The sequence below is a fragment of the Clupea harengus genome, chromosome 12 (assembly GCF_900700415.2).
Source record: "Clupea harengus chromosome 12, Ch_v2.0.2, whole genome shotgun sequence".
Classification (NCBI taxonomy): Eukaryota; Metazoa; Chordata; class Actinopteri; order Clupeiformes; family Clupeidae; genus Clupea; species Clupea harengus.
This window is the reverse complement of record NC_045163.1, coordinates 24,962,349-24,979,078: the sequence shown is the minus strand read 5'-3', so window position 1 is coordinate 24,979,078 and position 16,730 is coordinate 24,962,349. Positions and strand designations below refer to the sequence as shown.

General features: G+C 48.3%; 1 protein-coding gene across 1 annotated transcript in view; it reads left to right on the top strand.

The window, feature by feature from the left end:
- The first annotated feature begins 2,867 nt into the window (after positions 1-2,867).
- The window catches only part of fgf10a (fibroblast growth factor 10a), a 23,645-nt gene continuing 9,782 nt past the window's right edge, over positions 2,868-16,730 (top strand). Inside the window, exons 1-2 of the mRNA XM_031578307.2 lie at positions 2,868-3,263; positions 3,787-4,637. Coding sequence (XP_031434167.1) covers positions 4,223-4,637 — 415 coding nt within the window. The 5' untranslated portion in view covers positions 2,868-3,263; positions 3,787-4,222. The remainder of the gene's footprint in view (positions 3,264-3,786; positions 4,638-16,730) is intronic.

Sequence of the window (16,730 nt, the reverse complement as noted above, 5' to 3'; positions counted from 1 at the left end):
CCATGCCTTATTTAGACGTGTGTGTGTGTGTGTGTGTGTGTGTGTGTGTGTGTGTGTGTGTGTGTGTGTGTGTGTGTGTGTGTAAATCATCGGTTTTACATCCAGCTTGGTTCATCTTCATTGACCTCAAACTAAAACTGCACAAAACTTGGATGTTATAATTGATGACCAACTTCATTTCTCTGAGCATGTAGCCTCGGTCTCGCGGTCTTGTTCGTTCACACAATATTCTACACAACTACTTCTTATGCAGGCTCTGGCTATTTCTGAACTAGACTATTGCGATGCAGTTTTAACAGGCCTGCCTGCCTGTGTAGTTGGATCTGATTCAGAATGCTGTGGCACATTTGGTCTTTAATCAGGCAAAGAGGACACATGGGACTCCTCTGCTGGTCACCCTTCACTGGCTTGCAGTCGCTAAAATGAAATTTAAATCCCTATAGGACAGCCACTGGATCAGAACCAGCCTATTTAAATCCCTTACCTATAGGACAGCAATTGGATCAGCACCAGCCTATTTAAATCCCTCACCTATAGGACATCCACTGGATCAGCACCAGACTATTTTACTCTTGTGATTCAGCTCTCTCCCCTTTTCGAACACTTCGCTCCTCTGATCAGTCTCTGTAAGGCATTCTTTATAAATATAATCATAGTTTTGGCATAATAATGATAATGATAATAACACATGTATTAGTAATAATAATACTTTATTATTGTTAATATTATTATAAATAATAACAATAATAATAATATTATTAGGAATTGGTTGTTTTACTTTGAATTGATACTTAATATTGTTTCTTAATCCCCCCCCCCCCATTATGCTTATTCATTCATTTTCTCATGTTTTTTTTTTTTTTTTACTGTTTTATATCTCATGCTTTTGAAATGATCCTGTAAGGTGCTTTGGACAAAAGAGTCTGCTAAATACCGTAACTACAACTATATCATTATAAACCTCTCTCTCTCCCTCTGTGCCTAAGCCCTTGAGTTTTTCACAAGTTGACTTTCTTGTGTTTGAACCGTGCAGCTGCTGGAGGAGGTTAAAACAATGGAGACACAGAATTGGATGTGGTGCATTGTTTGTTTTTGTATGGCTTTTAGCGACATAAAGAACCAGAGGGCTGTAAAGTGTTATTGTCTCTGTATGTCAGTGAAATGGGCAGTGTTTTGGGGAGGTAACAGCTGTTCCCTCTCTCCACTCCCTCAGCACACCCCAACCCAACCCAACCCAACCCCTTAACCTCCACCCACCTACCCACACACACACACACACACACACACACACACACACACACACACCCCACCCCACTCCACCGCACTCTGCATGAGTTCATGTGTCTCGTGCCTCTCTCAGGTTTTCTCTCTTTCCCTTCTCAGAGCGATAAAGATTCCAGAGGACCACGGTGACGCACACGGACAGTCCACAGCGCAGGTAACAATGTTACGCAATCAGAAGAAGCTGTGGGTTATTGTTTATATATATATATATATATATATATATATATATATATATATATACACGTATATAAACGAGGAACACAGTCAAAACAACAACAAAAACATGCCAGACCTTGCAAGAGACGGTAAAAGAGAAAAAAAAATTAGAGAGCAGAGGGAACTCAATAATCTAATGCAAGACGGCGTCATTTAATCGGCAAATGTTTTGCTCATTCAGTCAGCATCGCTTTCTCTTGGCTTTTGGGCATTCTGTGGTCAGACCAGGAAAACAATTACATTTGGCAATCTCGTGACAATTTTCATACCGTACTTTACGTTCCTCAGCCTTCGAGCTGAAGAATGGCAAGCGGGGAGAACGGAGAACGCTCGTAGCATGACATGTGTGACATCTCCCCGGCGGAGAGTGGCGGAGCTTGGCTGTGTGGAAACCACTGAGAACAGGAGCTTCTGGATAGGTAAGCCAGCGGAGGGAACCGACCGGAGATATGGTTTTGTCTGACAATGTGAAAAGGAAATTAAACAACAAACACAACAGACACACGCTCCAGACACTCCACCGCTAGAAGAGCTTCTCTGACACGACAGGGATCTCTCTCTCTCTTTTTCTATGCCTCTCCCACACCCTCTCTCCCCCTCTTTTCCTCTCCCCCCCCCCCCCTCTCTCTCTTTCTCTCTCTCACTCAAGTGAAGCAGTTGGTTTATATTTCTTTTTAAAGGGGGGGGGGGGGTTGAGAGCTTTCCCCAAACTTAAATGAATATATCGACATATGTCATGTTTTTTGTTGTTGTTATACTGAAAGAAAAAGAATCCAGATCACCAGAGACAACAGCCCTTTTTTTGGGGTTCTTCAAAAAGCAGAAAAGAACAAAAAGGACGAGAGAACAAGGGAAGACTCAGTGAGCAAATGAGGAAATAAACAGCAATCAGCTCCAGGTGTCTTAGATAAGGGCTCACATGCCAGGAGAGAACAGGGCAGCAGAGGGAGGCAGGCCGGAGTGAACAGGGAGAGAGAGAGAGAGAGAGAGAGAGAGAGAGAGAGAGAGATACAGAGAGTCTGGGAGAGAGGGAGAGAGTCTGGGAGGGAGGGAGAGAGAAAGGGAGGGAAAGAGAGGTGGACTGGAGACCTGGTCTGTGGAGAGAGAGAGAGAGATATACAGAGAGTCTGGGAGGGAGGGAGAGAGAGAGGGAGGGAGGGAGAGAGAGAGAGAGGGAAAGAGAGGTGGACAGGAGACCTGCTCTGTGGAGAGAGATATACAGAGAGTCTGGGAGGGGGAATGAGAGGGAAAGAGAGGGAAAGAGAGGAAAAGAGGTGGAGAGCTGCTCTGTGGAGAGAGAGAGATACAGAGTCTGGGAGGGGAGGGAGAGAGAGAGGGAAAGAGAGGTGGACAGGAGACCTGCTCTGTGGAGAGAGATATACAGAGAGTCTGGGAGGGGAGGGAGAGAGGGAGGGAGAGAGGGAGAGAGAGGTGGACAGGAGACCTGCTCTGTGGAGAGAGAGAAGCACTCTGCAAGCGTACAGCCTGAATGGAAGTTAGACTGGTAGGAGGGGCTGGAGGAGAGAGCGAGAGAGAGAGAGAGAGAGAGAGAGGTGCTGAGGGAAAGGGAGTGAGAGAGAGAGAGAGAAATGCCCTTCTCAATCCCCCCACCCCTTCATTCTGACACACACAAGCAAACAAAACACACACACTCACAGAGAGAGAGAAAGAGAGAGAGAGAGAGAGACACGCACACTGTAGAGCATCAAAGGAGACTGTTAGCTGAGGAGATTCCATGTGGGGGCTTGCAGAGGATACATAAGGTGAGAAGAGTGGCACGGCTCAGTCAGTTTACAGGGGAGAGATCGGCTGCACACACACACCACAGCTCCCCCGAGCACCGCACCGCACAGCGCAGCACAGCAGCCCGGGACGCACAGCCACAGATAGAGAGACAGAGAGCCAGAGGGAGGGAAGGAGAGAGAGAGAGAGAGAGATAGAGAGAGAGGTACACTCCCAGAGGGACAGAAGGAGAGCGGAGAAAGACAGAGAGAGAGGGAGCTAGAGAGAGACGCTCGGAGAGGCACAGTGGCTCAGTTACAGAGAGACGCTACTTCAGAGAGAGCCCACTGAAAAGAGCAAGGATTCTTTTGACTTTTTCTTCTATTCCCTCGTTCACAAACTCTGGATTGTCTGAAGTTTTCATTTAGAACAGATTTGGTGTCTTGTTTGAAATATTTTTTTGCCTCTTTTTGTTGTCTCTTTTCTTTTGAAAATATTTGTTTTAGGACATTTTTTTTTACCTCGTCTTCCCCTTTTTTCCCCCACTGTTCCTCCTTCCACTAGCACTTTATCTCCAGAGAGGTACTAAAAGTTCCTGAGTGGATTTTACACAACTGGGGAAAGAAGAAGCGCGTGAGAGAGAGAGAGCGAGAGCGAGAGCGACTCCTTGTAGGAGACAGGAGCAAGGAGGCAGGGTGAGAGGTGACGGCTCTCCCCCCCCATCGCAGGCGCCCCCGCGTTATGGATGTTGACACATTCCTGTCGGACACGAGGGGAGCCCACTTCAGCGCCAGTGTAGGAACAAGCCACCGTGTCTGCATCTGCGTCATCCGCCGCGACGGCCGTCCCGCGCCAAGCCTCCTCCGGCCGCAGTCTCGGTCCTCGGCCACCGCCACCGCCGCCACCGCCGCCACCGCCGCCGCCACCGTTCACCCATCCAGCTCTCCAGCATGGTCCTTTCTGTGAGGCTCTTCCCAGTCCTCCTCCACGCTCCAGTACAATGTGCAGATGGAAAGTGACTAAAGGTGTCGTCGCCTGCTCTGGTCCGCTGTCCTGCCTCTTCTCCTCTTCATCATCACCATCACCATCATCTTCTTCTTCTTCTTCTTCGTCGTCCTCCTCCTCCTCTACCTCCGTCCTGCTGCTGCTGCTGCTGTTCCTGGTCCTGTGCGCGCTGCCCGCTGCCTCTTGCCACGATGGCCACCGGTCCACGCGACCGCCCCGGAGCCCTGGCAACCACAACAGCAGCAGCGGTTCATCCTCTGCGACGGCAGTGGTGGGCAGGCATGTACGCAGCTACGACCATCTGCAGGGGGACGTCCGCAGGAGGAAGCTCTTCTCCTACCAGAAGTACTTTCTCAGGATTGATAAAAACGGGAAAGTCAACGGGACCAAGAACGACAAGGACCCGTTCAGTGAGTACAAGTTTTTTTTTATGTTCTCCCACTTTCTCTCTCTCTCCCTCCCTGTGTCTCTCTCTGTTTTCCTCCCTCTTTTCCTTTCTAATTTTCATGTACATGTATCATAACTGATTGTGGTGTACTTTCACCAACTCAAACATGTGGGTTCTATAGAGCCAGGGGGAAAAAAACGGTATTTTTCCCCCCCACTAGAATGGGTACTGCTCTCCCTCCTATTTCCTTTGATTTTTTTCTTTCTTTTTCTTTTTTTTTTCTCTCTCTCTTTTGACTCCCTAACATCCACAGATAATAAGAACCTTACCTGGTATTACAGTGGGCACCAGGGCAGCCTGTTTAGAGTTGCTTCGCGTGTGCAGTGCAGGGCCTTTGGACAGCAGTGTGGCGCGGCATGTTTGTGCTTAAAGTTTCGGAGCAAAGTTCTCATTCGGTTCTCAATTCTGCTGGAACCAATTAAATATCACCAGAGGAGCACTCTTCTCTCAAACAAACCAAAAAAAAAGGAGTTTCTCTCGGACGAGACCAAATGCCTTGCTTATTGTTAACATTGGGTTGCGATGCTTTAAACTTTAAACCATTATCACTTCAGCCCCTTCAGATATTTTGAGCAGTGAGCGAATTCTTGGTTTGCGCCAGTGAATGAAACACACACACACACACACACACACACACACACACACACACAATCAAACACACACGCGTTCCTGCTTGCTTCAGTCTCAAACCACATGTAAACGATATCTCCCTTCCCCTTCCACTGTCATTCAATTTTAAACTCAACACTTCCCTGGGTGCCACGTACCTTTTTTCCCCTTCGTCTTTGTAACTGTTGAACAACTCCCCCCCCCCACCCCCCCTGTCGCTCGCTCAACTCAGCCCCAAAGAGCACCTGGCTACCACACTCTTGGCGCGGTGTTTCCCCCCTGTGTGCGTTTCAGTGAGTGTGTGTGTGTGTGTGTGTGTGTGTGTGTGTGTGTGTGTGTGCGTTTCAGTGAGTGTGTGTTGGGCGCACATTGCCCTAATAAAAAAGGCTTTTGACATATGGGGCCCATGTGCACGGGCCGCTGCAGACGGGGAGACTCAGACACTGGGGTTCAGCAAGACATGGCTGTAGGTATTTCAATTAGCCTCCTTTCCTCCCTCTCTCTCTCTCTCTCTCTCTCTCTCTCTCTCTCTCGCTCTCGCGTGTGAATGCACAGCACAGGCCAATTAAACTGAGGGGCTTATTAATTGCAGCAAATTGTTTGCAAATCACAAATGAGTCGGGCGTCTGAAGCAGAGTGTGGTGACAGGAGAAGAACAAGGCGCTCTAGAGTTTCAGTCAGACAGCTCGTCTCGTCTCTCGCCCGTCTCTCATGTTAGTGTGTTGGTCCACAGTCAAACAGCTTGTCTCGTCTCTCATGTTAGTGTGTTGGTGCACAGTCAAACTGCTCTTCTTGTCTCCGTCTCTCATGTTAGTGTGTTGGTGTACAGTCAAACCGCTCGTCTCGTCTCTCATGTTAGTGTGTTGGTGCACAGTCAAACTGCTCTTCTTGTCTCCGTCTCTCATGTTAGTGTGTTGGTGCACAGTCAAACTGCTCTTCTTGTCTCCGTCTCTCATGTTAGTGTGTTGGTGCACAGTCAAACCGCTCGTCTCGTCTCTCATGTTAGTGTGTTGGTGCACAGTCAAACAGCTCGTCTCGTCTCTCATGTTAGTGTGTTGGTGTACAGTCAAACAGCTCGTCTCGTCTCTCATGTTAATGTGTTGGTCCACAGTCAAACCGCTCGTCTCGTCTCTCATGTTAGTGTGTTGGTGCACAGTCAGACAGCTCTTCTCGTCTCTCATGTTAGTGTGTTGGTGTACAGTCAGACAGCTCGTCTCGTCTCGTGTCGTCTCTCGCCCGTCTCTCATGTTAGTGTGTTGGTGTACAGTCAAACAGCTCGTCTCGTCTCTCATGTTAGTGTGTTGGTCCACAGTCAAACCGCTCGTCTCGTCTCTCATGTTAGTGTGTTGGTGCACAGTCAGACAGCTCTTCTCGTCTCTCATGTTAGTGTGTTGGTGCACAGTCAGACAGCTCTTCTCGTCTCCGTCTCTCATGTTAGTGTGTTGGTGCACAGTCAAACAGCTCGTCTCGTCTCTCATGTTAGTGTGTTGGTGCACAGTCAGACAGCTCTTCTCGTCTCTCATGTTAGTGTGTTGGTGCACAGTCAGACAGCTCTTCTCGTCTCCGTCTCTCATGTTAGTGTGTTGGTGCACAGTCAAACAGCTCGTCTCGTCTCTCATGTTAGTGTGTTGGTGCACAGTCAAACCGCTCGTCTCGTCTCTCATGTTAGTGTGTTGGTGCATGCTGCGTGCCAAATGGGTTACAGTAAGTGGTTCACCTTCTTTTTTTTTTGTACTGCGCAACAGACTCAACTGCAGAGGTGGAAAACAGCCCTCACCCCACCACCCCCCACACCCCATACCAGTCCCCCCTCCCTTATCCTCATGTTTGGGGTCCCTGCCAGTGACTTACCACATGTGCATATAATGCGGTTGTCATTAGCCCCCACAATGACCTGAAGGCACAGGCCGTACTGGCAATAATGTTCCCGCCTGATGCACCGCGAGTATCAGAGGGGGGAATGCACATGCCGGCTGCATCCACTTTAAACATCTAAGTGTGGCTTGGGCCCTGGAATGTCTGTGGGGGGGGAAAAGAGAGAAAGAGAGAGGGTGAGAGAGAGAGAGAGAGAGAGAGAGAGAGAGAGAAAGAGAGAGAGAGGAGCTGCTTATGGTGGCGAATGAATCATTTCTCCACAACAGATTGGATTCTTGCTTTTCTTTACTCACTCGCTTCTCGTGGTGGTCGGGCAGTTTGGTGTGATTGCGAAAGAACCATATGCCCACGAGGTAGCAGTGGTGTACTCCGTGTGCTCGTCCGATCGGGGGGGGGGGGGCCGGGGGAGAGGTGCGGGAAATAACAAGGAAAGATTGAAAGAGATTGGGTCTAATTTTTCCAGGCACAACTGCGAACGATAAGCTGCCCTCTTGTGTGTTTTGCTGAGAAATGGGAGTCCTGATCGCAGGCGCCTGAGAGAGCTGCCTCTCTGCTGCACCCAAACATCCCAAACAAAACAAGGAACGTGTGAAAAGAGGACGACGCGTATTGATTTAGCCACGCATACAGTGCCAATGAGACTGTCATAACAGAGATATTTGCAGAGTAACACTGTAATACAGGAGGGAATCACGAATCGCGAAGGGAAAGGACTTGGTGCGTCAATCTGCACCTCGTGAATCCCCTCGCTGTACCAGGGAAACTGTATGAAAACCCCTGAGCAAGATACCCTGTTAAAATACCCTGTTAAGATACCCTGTTAAAATACCCTGGCCCTATCACATTATTCTTGTCCAACTGTATCTTCAAATATACACTGAATGAGAGGCTTTGTGTCCCTGTTGACTGTTTAGACTGAATTAGTCATTTCGTTGGTTGTGCGTCTGTCTGTCCTCACAGAGATGTGTGTGTGTGTTTGTGTGTGTTTGTGTGTGTGGGTGAGCATGTGTGTGTGTGTTTGTGGTTGGTGTTTGTATGACTCGGTTTGTGTGTGTGTGTATACACAAACATTCATTTTGCAAGGTCATCAGCGTGTGTGGTGTTCTGTGTGTGTTTGTCCAGTCATAAACGCAGAGTGATGGAGCCCTGGCGAATGATGCCAAATCTTAATGAGCTATGCAGGAGAGACGGCAGAGAACGGTCGGTGTCTGCTGCCTCACACACACACAAACACACACACACACACACACACACACACACACACACACACACACACAAACACACACACACACAAACACACACACACACACACACACACACACACCTCACACAGTCGGCCATTATGTCTCCCTAGCCCCGCTTTTTAACTTCATAACTTTCGAACTTCTCAGCGAAACCTAAGAGCGGGTCCATTCAGCTGCCGTGAACTGCACACGGGGTCGCCTTTCACCCAGACGTGCCTCTCACCAGACGTGCCTCTCACCAGACGTGCCTCTCTCCGGGGCCCAGCAGAACCTACAGCTCAGTCATAAGCCTCAGACCAGCCATGCAAAAATGATTTACAATTAAACCCGACTCGTACAGTGTAATGTTGCATGTTAACATACTATTGAGGCCCTCCATCCATTTTATGGATTACAATTTGTACAGCAGCTTCTGTCCAAATACCATGTCATTACGCTGGGGGAAATCATACAGCGCGGCTGGAGAGCGCCTGCCTACCAAATTGCAGGCTGTTTGGGGCGTGCAGACGCCCGGCGCTTTGATGTTGCCGCGGACGGGGGCTCACTGTTTACACGTTCGGGGGGCTTGAGGAGGAAGATGAGAGCGCGCGCTAATTAAAAGAGCCATGTAATGTCTGCGAGGACAAAACCACAAGGATCATTTAGCCCCTGTGTCTGGTCTTTAACGAGTCTGTGATATCTGTTCAAAGCCGGATGACTTAGATGCAGGGTGGCGGGGGGGAGGTTGAGAGGGATGTTGGTGGTGTCTGGGCTTTAAGTGTTAGCGCCCTGGTCAGTCACATCAAGAGGAATGAACATTCAAGTGTGCAGATGTGTGTGTATGCGCTTTACTTGGGCGCATTTGATGGATTTAGTGTGACAAGGTGGCTTGGCGGTTTGATGTTGCAATTTCTGAATCAGAGGTATTGTTTGAACATTCTGACGAGGCTTACTTCTCCCTCCCTCTCTGTCTCTCTCTCTCCCTCCCTCTCTGTCTCTCTCTCTCCCTCCCTCTCTGTCTCTCTCTCCCTCCCTCTCTCTCTCCCTCCCTCTCTCTGTCTCTCTCTGCCTCTCTGCCTCTCTCCCTCTCCTTCCACAAAAGACCTATGTGCTGTTTGAAATCTAATACTACCCATATTGTTCGATTCCCTTTCACAACCCATCTGTTCAGTATCACATTGTTGTTTTTTCTTTCTCTCGGAAGCTCGTCTCTCCTAAGATATCTCTGAATGAGCATGGCACCAGTGGTGGTGTGCACCTCTGTTCCACACAGCCTTTCACAAAAAGAGAAAGAAGAGAACGAAATGGAAGAGAAAGAGAGTTCAGAAAAGGAGAGAAAAAAACTGAAACGAACACAGTCTACTCCATTCTGTATCTCAGAACTGTTTGATAGCCATTGGGGTTTTCAATATCGAATCTTTTTTTAAACGACACGTGCAAAATGATGAATCTAAAACATGATTAGGAGTCTTTTTCTTCCTTATGAGAGTTTTGGGAAGAGTAAAGTGAAGCTGAAAGTTAAATGCTGCTCGGACGGAGAGGGGCCTAATGAGCATCATTAGTGCCCTGACAGCTGTGATTGAGCTCAGCGCAGCCGAGGGGTTCAACTCCCGGTTGGACGGCCAGAAGCCTGGAGCGCTCGGGTCCTCTCCCCAATCAGTGTGTCAAGTCTGCGGCCACCACATCAAACGGAGAGGGTCAGGCCAGCGCCCATTTCTCCCTGTGTCACCCCATTCCAGGGGTCGGCCTAATCTAATGGCGGGTGATCAGGGATACAGATGATCCTTGTTAGCTCTAGGTGTTTCAAAGCCAGAATCAATTGCTCCTGTTGCGCTGCAGGAGAGGAGGGTGAGACTGATGTAAGGGGGCGGTCTGCGAGGGCCTCAATAATGGCAGGAGATTTGTATGCTGCGCCATACATCTGAAGCTGAAACACCCCATTACTCACTGCTTAAGGCACCCAGGCACCGCTTCATCGTGTAAGGGGGGGGGGGGATGTTGCTGTGACACTGCAGCATTACGGTCCTGTAATGCATGATGTACCATAATGAATAGTGCAATTTGCCCTTGGTGCACTCTGTAGAGTAGAGTGCACTTTTGGACATCTATACATGGAGCACATTACTGAGAGGGCAAGGCAGTTGCCTGCGTATGAATATTGCAGGAGATACACAGGAATACATAGCAGACATGGAGCGAATGCTTTGAAGTCAAAGGGGAAGGTTAGATAGTGCCACAGAGAAAACATTGGCATCATGCTGATTATTATTAGCACAGAGAGAGAGAGGTACAGGTAGCGGAGATGTAGACCAATGCAATGTAATGACCCAGCCAGAGAAGACTTGGGAAATCAGTGCTGGAAGTCACTGGATCAACATCCAGACACATTAGGAAGATCGTCAAGTGGGAAGGATTTTGTTCTTTTGGTTTTTATGGTTTTGCAGTGGTAGGACTGGATGTGCAATGTTAAATACCTCATCAATCATCAAATTGTAACAAGCCCCATTCAGCAGGCCGACAGAAGATGAAAATCAGTGCTAACATCTTGGCTAGGTCATCTAGTTTGATGCTCAACAGACCATACTTGACAATCCTTTGCCTCTGTGAAAGCAACTCTATGATTTGTAGACGCACTAGTATTCTAAAATAACAGCTCAAAGCTATGATCCCGCATTGAGCAGAAACCAAGTTTCTCGTTGTAAATTTCTCTTTGGACTGCGACTCGTGACATTTACAGCAGAACAATAGCTCTGTTCCTTCTGTTTATTTCACCCGTCAGTGCAACATAATGACATGCAATTAAAATCATGTATTGCAAGTAAATTAAAAACAATAATTCTGCAGTTTTTAAAAAAAAAATCCATTCGCCACATTTATTTTTTTCTGCGTTCTGACAACTGACAGCTCTTGCCGTTTTGGCCACGCTGTGTATAATCAGCGGCGGGCGCATGACTGACACCATGCAACAGCAAGGCCATGTGTTCCGAACGTGTGAATTTATAAGTATGGCTCCCGCTACAGCTGCATGGATGGCACCCTCTTGAAGAGCGTTTTTTTCTCTCTCTCTCTCTCTCTCTCTCTCTCTCTCTCGCTCCCTCTCTCCTCCTCTCTCTCTCCCTCTGTCAGTGGTTCTAGTGCCCATTTATGGCCCTCGTGGGAAATCCCAACCACACAAGCAATAAAAGTGACTTATGAGGAGTGGTTGATGTACAAAAGGTTAGTGTCAATGTTTCTCTTCATTCCTTTTGACCTCAGCATCTTCATAGACTTTCTCTCTCTCTCGCTCTGATAAGTAACGCAGAGATTCGCAGGTTTTTCTTGGGAATAGCTTCCTCCACGGAGCACATTTCTGACATCTCTGTCCCAGTGATGCCCAATGAGGATGGTGGGCGTGTATATTGAGGATGTTGCTGTGGTGTTCAGGTCCAGGTATTTTTAGGTTTTATTTGGACGGCTCATAATATCGTTCATTGGCTGCTGCTCGTCAAAGACTCTCTGCAAGCCATTTAGCAGAAATGAGCTCATTGGTTTGGATCGTTGCGGGGAAAAAAGATGCCTCCAGACAACAAATCAAACACAAAGCAGACACCGTTGCCTAATTTCTCTGTCTGTCCTCCCGTGTTTGCTTCTCCCTCGCCCGCTTCTCTCATACTGGCGCTCGTTTATGGGTGTTACATCATCACGTAACCGCCAGGAAGTTTTATGGCGTGCCAGCAGGCCTTCTTTAAATCAACCCCTTCAAAGGGAAAGAAACAGTTTGTTCTCGGTTCAAGTTATCAAAACCAGGCCGCGGTGGCCGAGGTGTCGTTCAGAAAGACCCTGTTGTGGCGATCTTCGGCCACTGGTTGTCTCTCCCCCCAATGCGGAATTTATCTATCTGATACCATCGGAGGAATCTCAATGACCTGTGGATGAGACAAAGTGGTTTGAAGATCAGAGAACATTTCAAACACAGAGATTGATTGAATTCGCTGTGTACAAGGTTCAGGATCATCTTCTAAATCCATTTCTTCCAAGAAATACCCCCCCAATCCAATACCTTACCTCGGGCCAAAAACAAAGAGAAAGCAAGACATAAGACAAAAAAAGGCCTCATTGACACCCATGCACAGACACACATTCCTCACGGGGGATAACAGTCATGCCAGCGACACCCGGCATCTTCTTTGAGTTAATGCCTTCTTTCTACCCGGCTGAGAGTTCAACTCAGAGGTATGGAGGACCAGATGTATGCGTAACCCTTGACCTCATTACTTAGCACTGACGACCATTGCGAGAACTGGGGAGAAACAGCACTGTCTCCCTGCTATCGTCGTGGTTCCCATGATTGCTAACAGGCATGGGGCAGATAAAGAGAGTGTGTGTATGTGTGTGTGTGTTTGTGTGTGATTTGTGTGTGAGTGCTTCCCCCTGATTGGCAAAGGCGTTATTGTTTGCTTAATAAGCTTTGACATGTCTTGAGCAAGAGGTAGTGAATCCTCCTTTGAATTTCCTCTGAACTGAACTCGCCTGAACTTCTTATTTATATAACTGGAAGACCCCAATAGGAAAGCGGCTCGCTTTGTGCGGTCTTGTGTTCCGATATAGCTTTTCTATTTGAAAAATTCAAATGCGGAGTGCACGAAGGTTGAGCGTGTTTTTCCATGCGGTTTCCGTTCGACCAGACTCGAGAGGGCTTCAGGAAGTTGAGGCGTCGAGCTCGGAGTCGCAGTCGCTTCCCAAACCCCCCCACCCCCGCCTCTTGCATCTCGGCTCGAAGCTTCGAGCCGCTGAAAGCACAAGGCCTGACGCCCAGCTCTGATTTTCGCCCGTCAAAGTCGCCGATCCGTCAATCACACAGTCGCAGGATTGTCTGGACGGGTTAGGGAATAAAACACAGATTTATCGAGCGGACCGCACTGGCATAACTCCGCCGAACCAAGTGGCCACCTCATTTCTCTGTCACTCAACCCGGGGCTTTGAACTCTCCGTAAACTACAGGCGTTGTCAATGAACTCTTTTTGTCCAGCGCTGGCTCTCGTTCTCCTCAGAACACGAAGAGCGCTTCCAAAAGAACGTGGCTTAGTCTTCGGGCTTAGTGCCGGGGGGCCCAGTGAGGCCTTCGGACTGGGGTGGACGCGCGCGTGCACACACACACACACACACACACACACACACACACACACACACACACACACACACACACACACACACACACACACACACACACACACACACACACACACACATACACGTTCATATGTGTGTCTTTGAAGGCTTGCCATGAATCCTCATGTAATCCAGGGTTGAGAAATGAGATTTATGTCTCAGTGGAAGGAATCATGTTTGTAATAGATGTTTGTGATAGACTTATCATGTATGCACAGATTAATCATTGTAGAGTTATCAAGGTCTCTGATGGGATCAGTCTGATTGCTAATGCTGGTGAAGAAGTCTTCTTCTTGGCGTATTGATAACAACCTTAGCTGGGGGTTACTTTTGATAATGTTCTTTTGTTGTCGTATAGAATCCAGGTGAACAAATGAGTTCCTGCAGCTTCACATTCATATATTTTAGCATCTGTAAAAGCCCCTTAGTCAAGGTGCAGAATTACAAAACTGTATGGTAGATAAATCCAGTTTTAAACATGAATTATAGGGCATATTTTTTCATTAAAAAACAAAAAAAGCTTCTAAGATGTTGTTGTGTTTTGTCTTGAGGTGTTGAGACGCTTGAGACAGATGAGCTTTCCTTGGAGAAGTCCACTGAGCAGGACCAGAACCAGAACCTACCCCAGTCCAGACGCCCATCCCATCTCTGCTTCCCCTTTGGATCCAAACATGGGCCTCTCTCCCCCCTGCCAGACACACTGCAGGGATATATAAATGCAGTGATAAAAAAGGAGAGAGAGAGAGAGAGAGAGAGAGAGAGAGAGAAAGCGAGAGAGAGAGAGAGAGAGAGAGAGAAAAAGCGAGAGAAGAGAGACTTATCCTACACAAACAGAGCACATGGGCCAGCTTAAAAGCCCTCAAGTGGTGCTCTGTGTGTGTGTTGAGAAGCATGCCGCGAAACATACGCGAGACAGCCTGGAAGCAGCGTGTTTATGGTATAGATGACTAACCTCCCAGTTTCCTTGCATCCAGAGGGAAAAAATGGCGACAGTGATATATGTGTATAGGCGTGTAGTCTCTACCATGCATTGCTCTTGTTTTGTTTTGAGGGTGGATGTGTCCATTAAGGGCTTGTGCCAACACTATGGTGAATGTGCCCATGAAGGGCTTATGGTGAATGTGTAAAAGGGACTGGCAGCCTCCATGCCAGGGGCAGGGTACTAGCCAACGCTGCATTGCAGAGCCGGCTATGTTGTGAGGGAAGGGAAGCGAGCATTCGGTCCCGGTAAGACGTTCACGTAACATTTGGCCGTCGGATAAAACCAGCCCGGCCATTCCATCCCATCTCTCACCATTCGTTGAGTCCGAGCCTGATCCCAACCTCCGGTGGCCCTGACCCCCGCTTCATTACACACACACACACACACACACACACACACACACACACACACACACACACACACACACACACACACACACCTCTTTCCCCAGGCCATCATGAAGGAGGCCCTGTCTGCGCGGAGCGTGCCAGCCCACTCCCAGACACAGGACATCCATCTTGTTTAATGGGACGTGGTGTAAATGCACACTGTAGTGGAAAAGAAGAAGGGGTGAGTTTTATCCTCCAGCAAACATCTCTCCTTTCTCCCCTCAGCAACTAGATTATTGCAGGGGAGGAGAGCTGTAGCTGGTGAGGCGAGGAGGAGGAGGAGGAGGAGGGGGAGGTGGCGGAAAGGGGTGGGGGTGGGTGGGGTGGTCGGAGGAGGAGGAGGAGGAGGGGGAAGTCAGATGGAACCATCAAAGGTAGCCAAGTGAGACCAGCGATCTGACCAGGGACGCATCTGGTCGGCCTGTTTTAAAAGAGGTAGGCAGGAATGCTGGCTAATTATACATTGCGTGCGCAAGAGGCAGGGAGTCTGGGTGTTTGTGTGTGTGTGTGGTGTGTGTTTGTGTTGTGTGTGTGTGTGTGTGTGTGTGTGTGTGTGTGTGTGTGTGTGCGGGGAGGAGGAGGGGGGGTTGGCTTGTCCTAAGGCAATTGGTGGCGGGACCAGGATCCCTGGATCTTATCCGTCACAGATCCTGCAGCCCCCACCTCACCCCCCACCCCCATGACTTTACAGGCCACTAATGCAACACGTTCCCACACTGCCGTGCTCGGTGCCAATTCAGATGGGTGCCTGCTCTGACATTTAAGAGCAGGCTGGAGTCTGTTTGCCGACACAGCATGTCTGTGTGTGTGTGTGTGTGTGTGTGTGTGTGTGTGTGTGTGTGTGTGTGTGTGTATGTGCGCGCGAGTTTGGATATGCGTGTGTGTGTGTGTGTGTGTGTGTGTGTACGTGCATGACCCCCTATATATGTGTGTGTGTCTGTATGTTCATGACGGTGCATGTGTGTCTATGTTTGTGTGTGTGTGTGTGTGTGTGTATGTGTGTGTGTGTGTGTGTGCCCTTGTATGTTTGGGGTTTTATGCAAGACCAGGCTGATTTGCTGACTTGAGGTCATAATCTTTGACACATGTAGGCTCAGCACAACAGAGCTGTTGTGCTATGCCGAAGTGCACCCTGAGTGGAACGGGATGCATCTTCTCAATTTAACACGTGGTATAAGGATGAAATTACTTACTGATGCTATGACTTTGGCCTGTAATGGCGGGTTTTTGCTCTCGGACTGTTAAGATCCTACTAACACACCGTGGCATAAAAGGATTTTCTCCAGGACCACATTTTCCCTTTTGTGCCTCAATTTTCTGACATTTTAGTACGGGGTTTTAAATCTACGTTGACCGCAATATCACTATTACTGTTATCCTTTCTTAAACACCGCACAGGGAATATGTAAGAAATTAGTCACAAGGGATTTTTTTTTCTTCTTTATAGCTCAGCGATACTCTCTTCTTCAGGCCCCCAGAGAATGGCACAAACCAAAGCTGCAATGACTAAACAAATAGAGGGGATATGATCGGGCTGGTAAGCTAATACCCACCCATGAAAACGTTGACATTCTGCCCAAGAGAAATTGAATGCTATCTTTTGGCTGAAAACAGGTTGGCCATTAAAACCAATTTAATACGCAAAACTTTTTTTTGTTTTACGGCCAGATTCCAAATGACATACAGCCCGGCGGTATGGTTCCAATGTGTGTCTGCTGTAATGGACACCAGTATCTAAGGAAGGGGAACGCATCGCACAGTAGAGGTGCGGACACTAAAGAGAGATATACTGTATGTGAGCTCAGCTTTGATGGAACCAGCATGCTCCA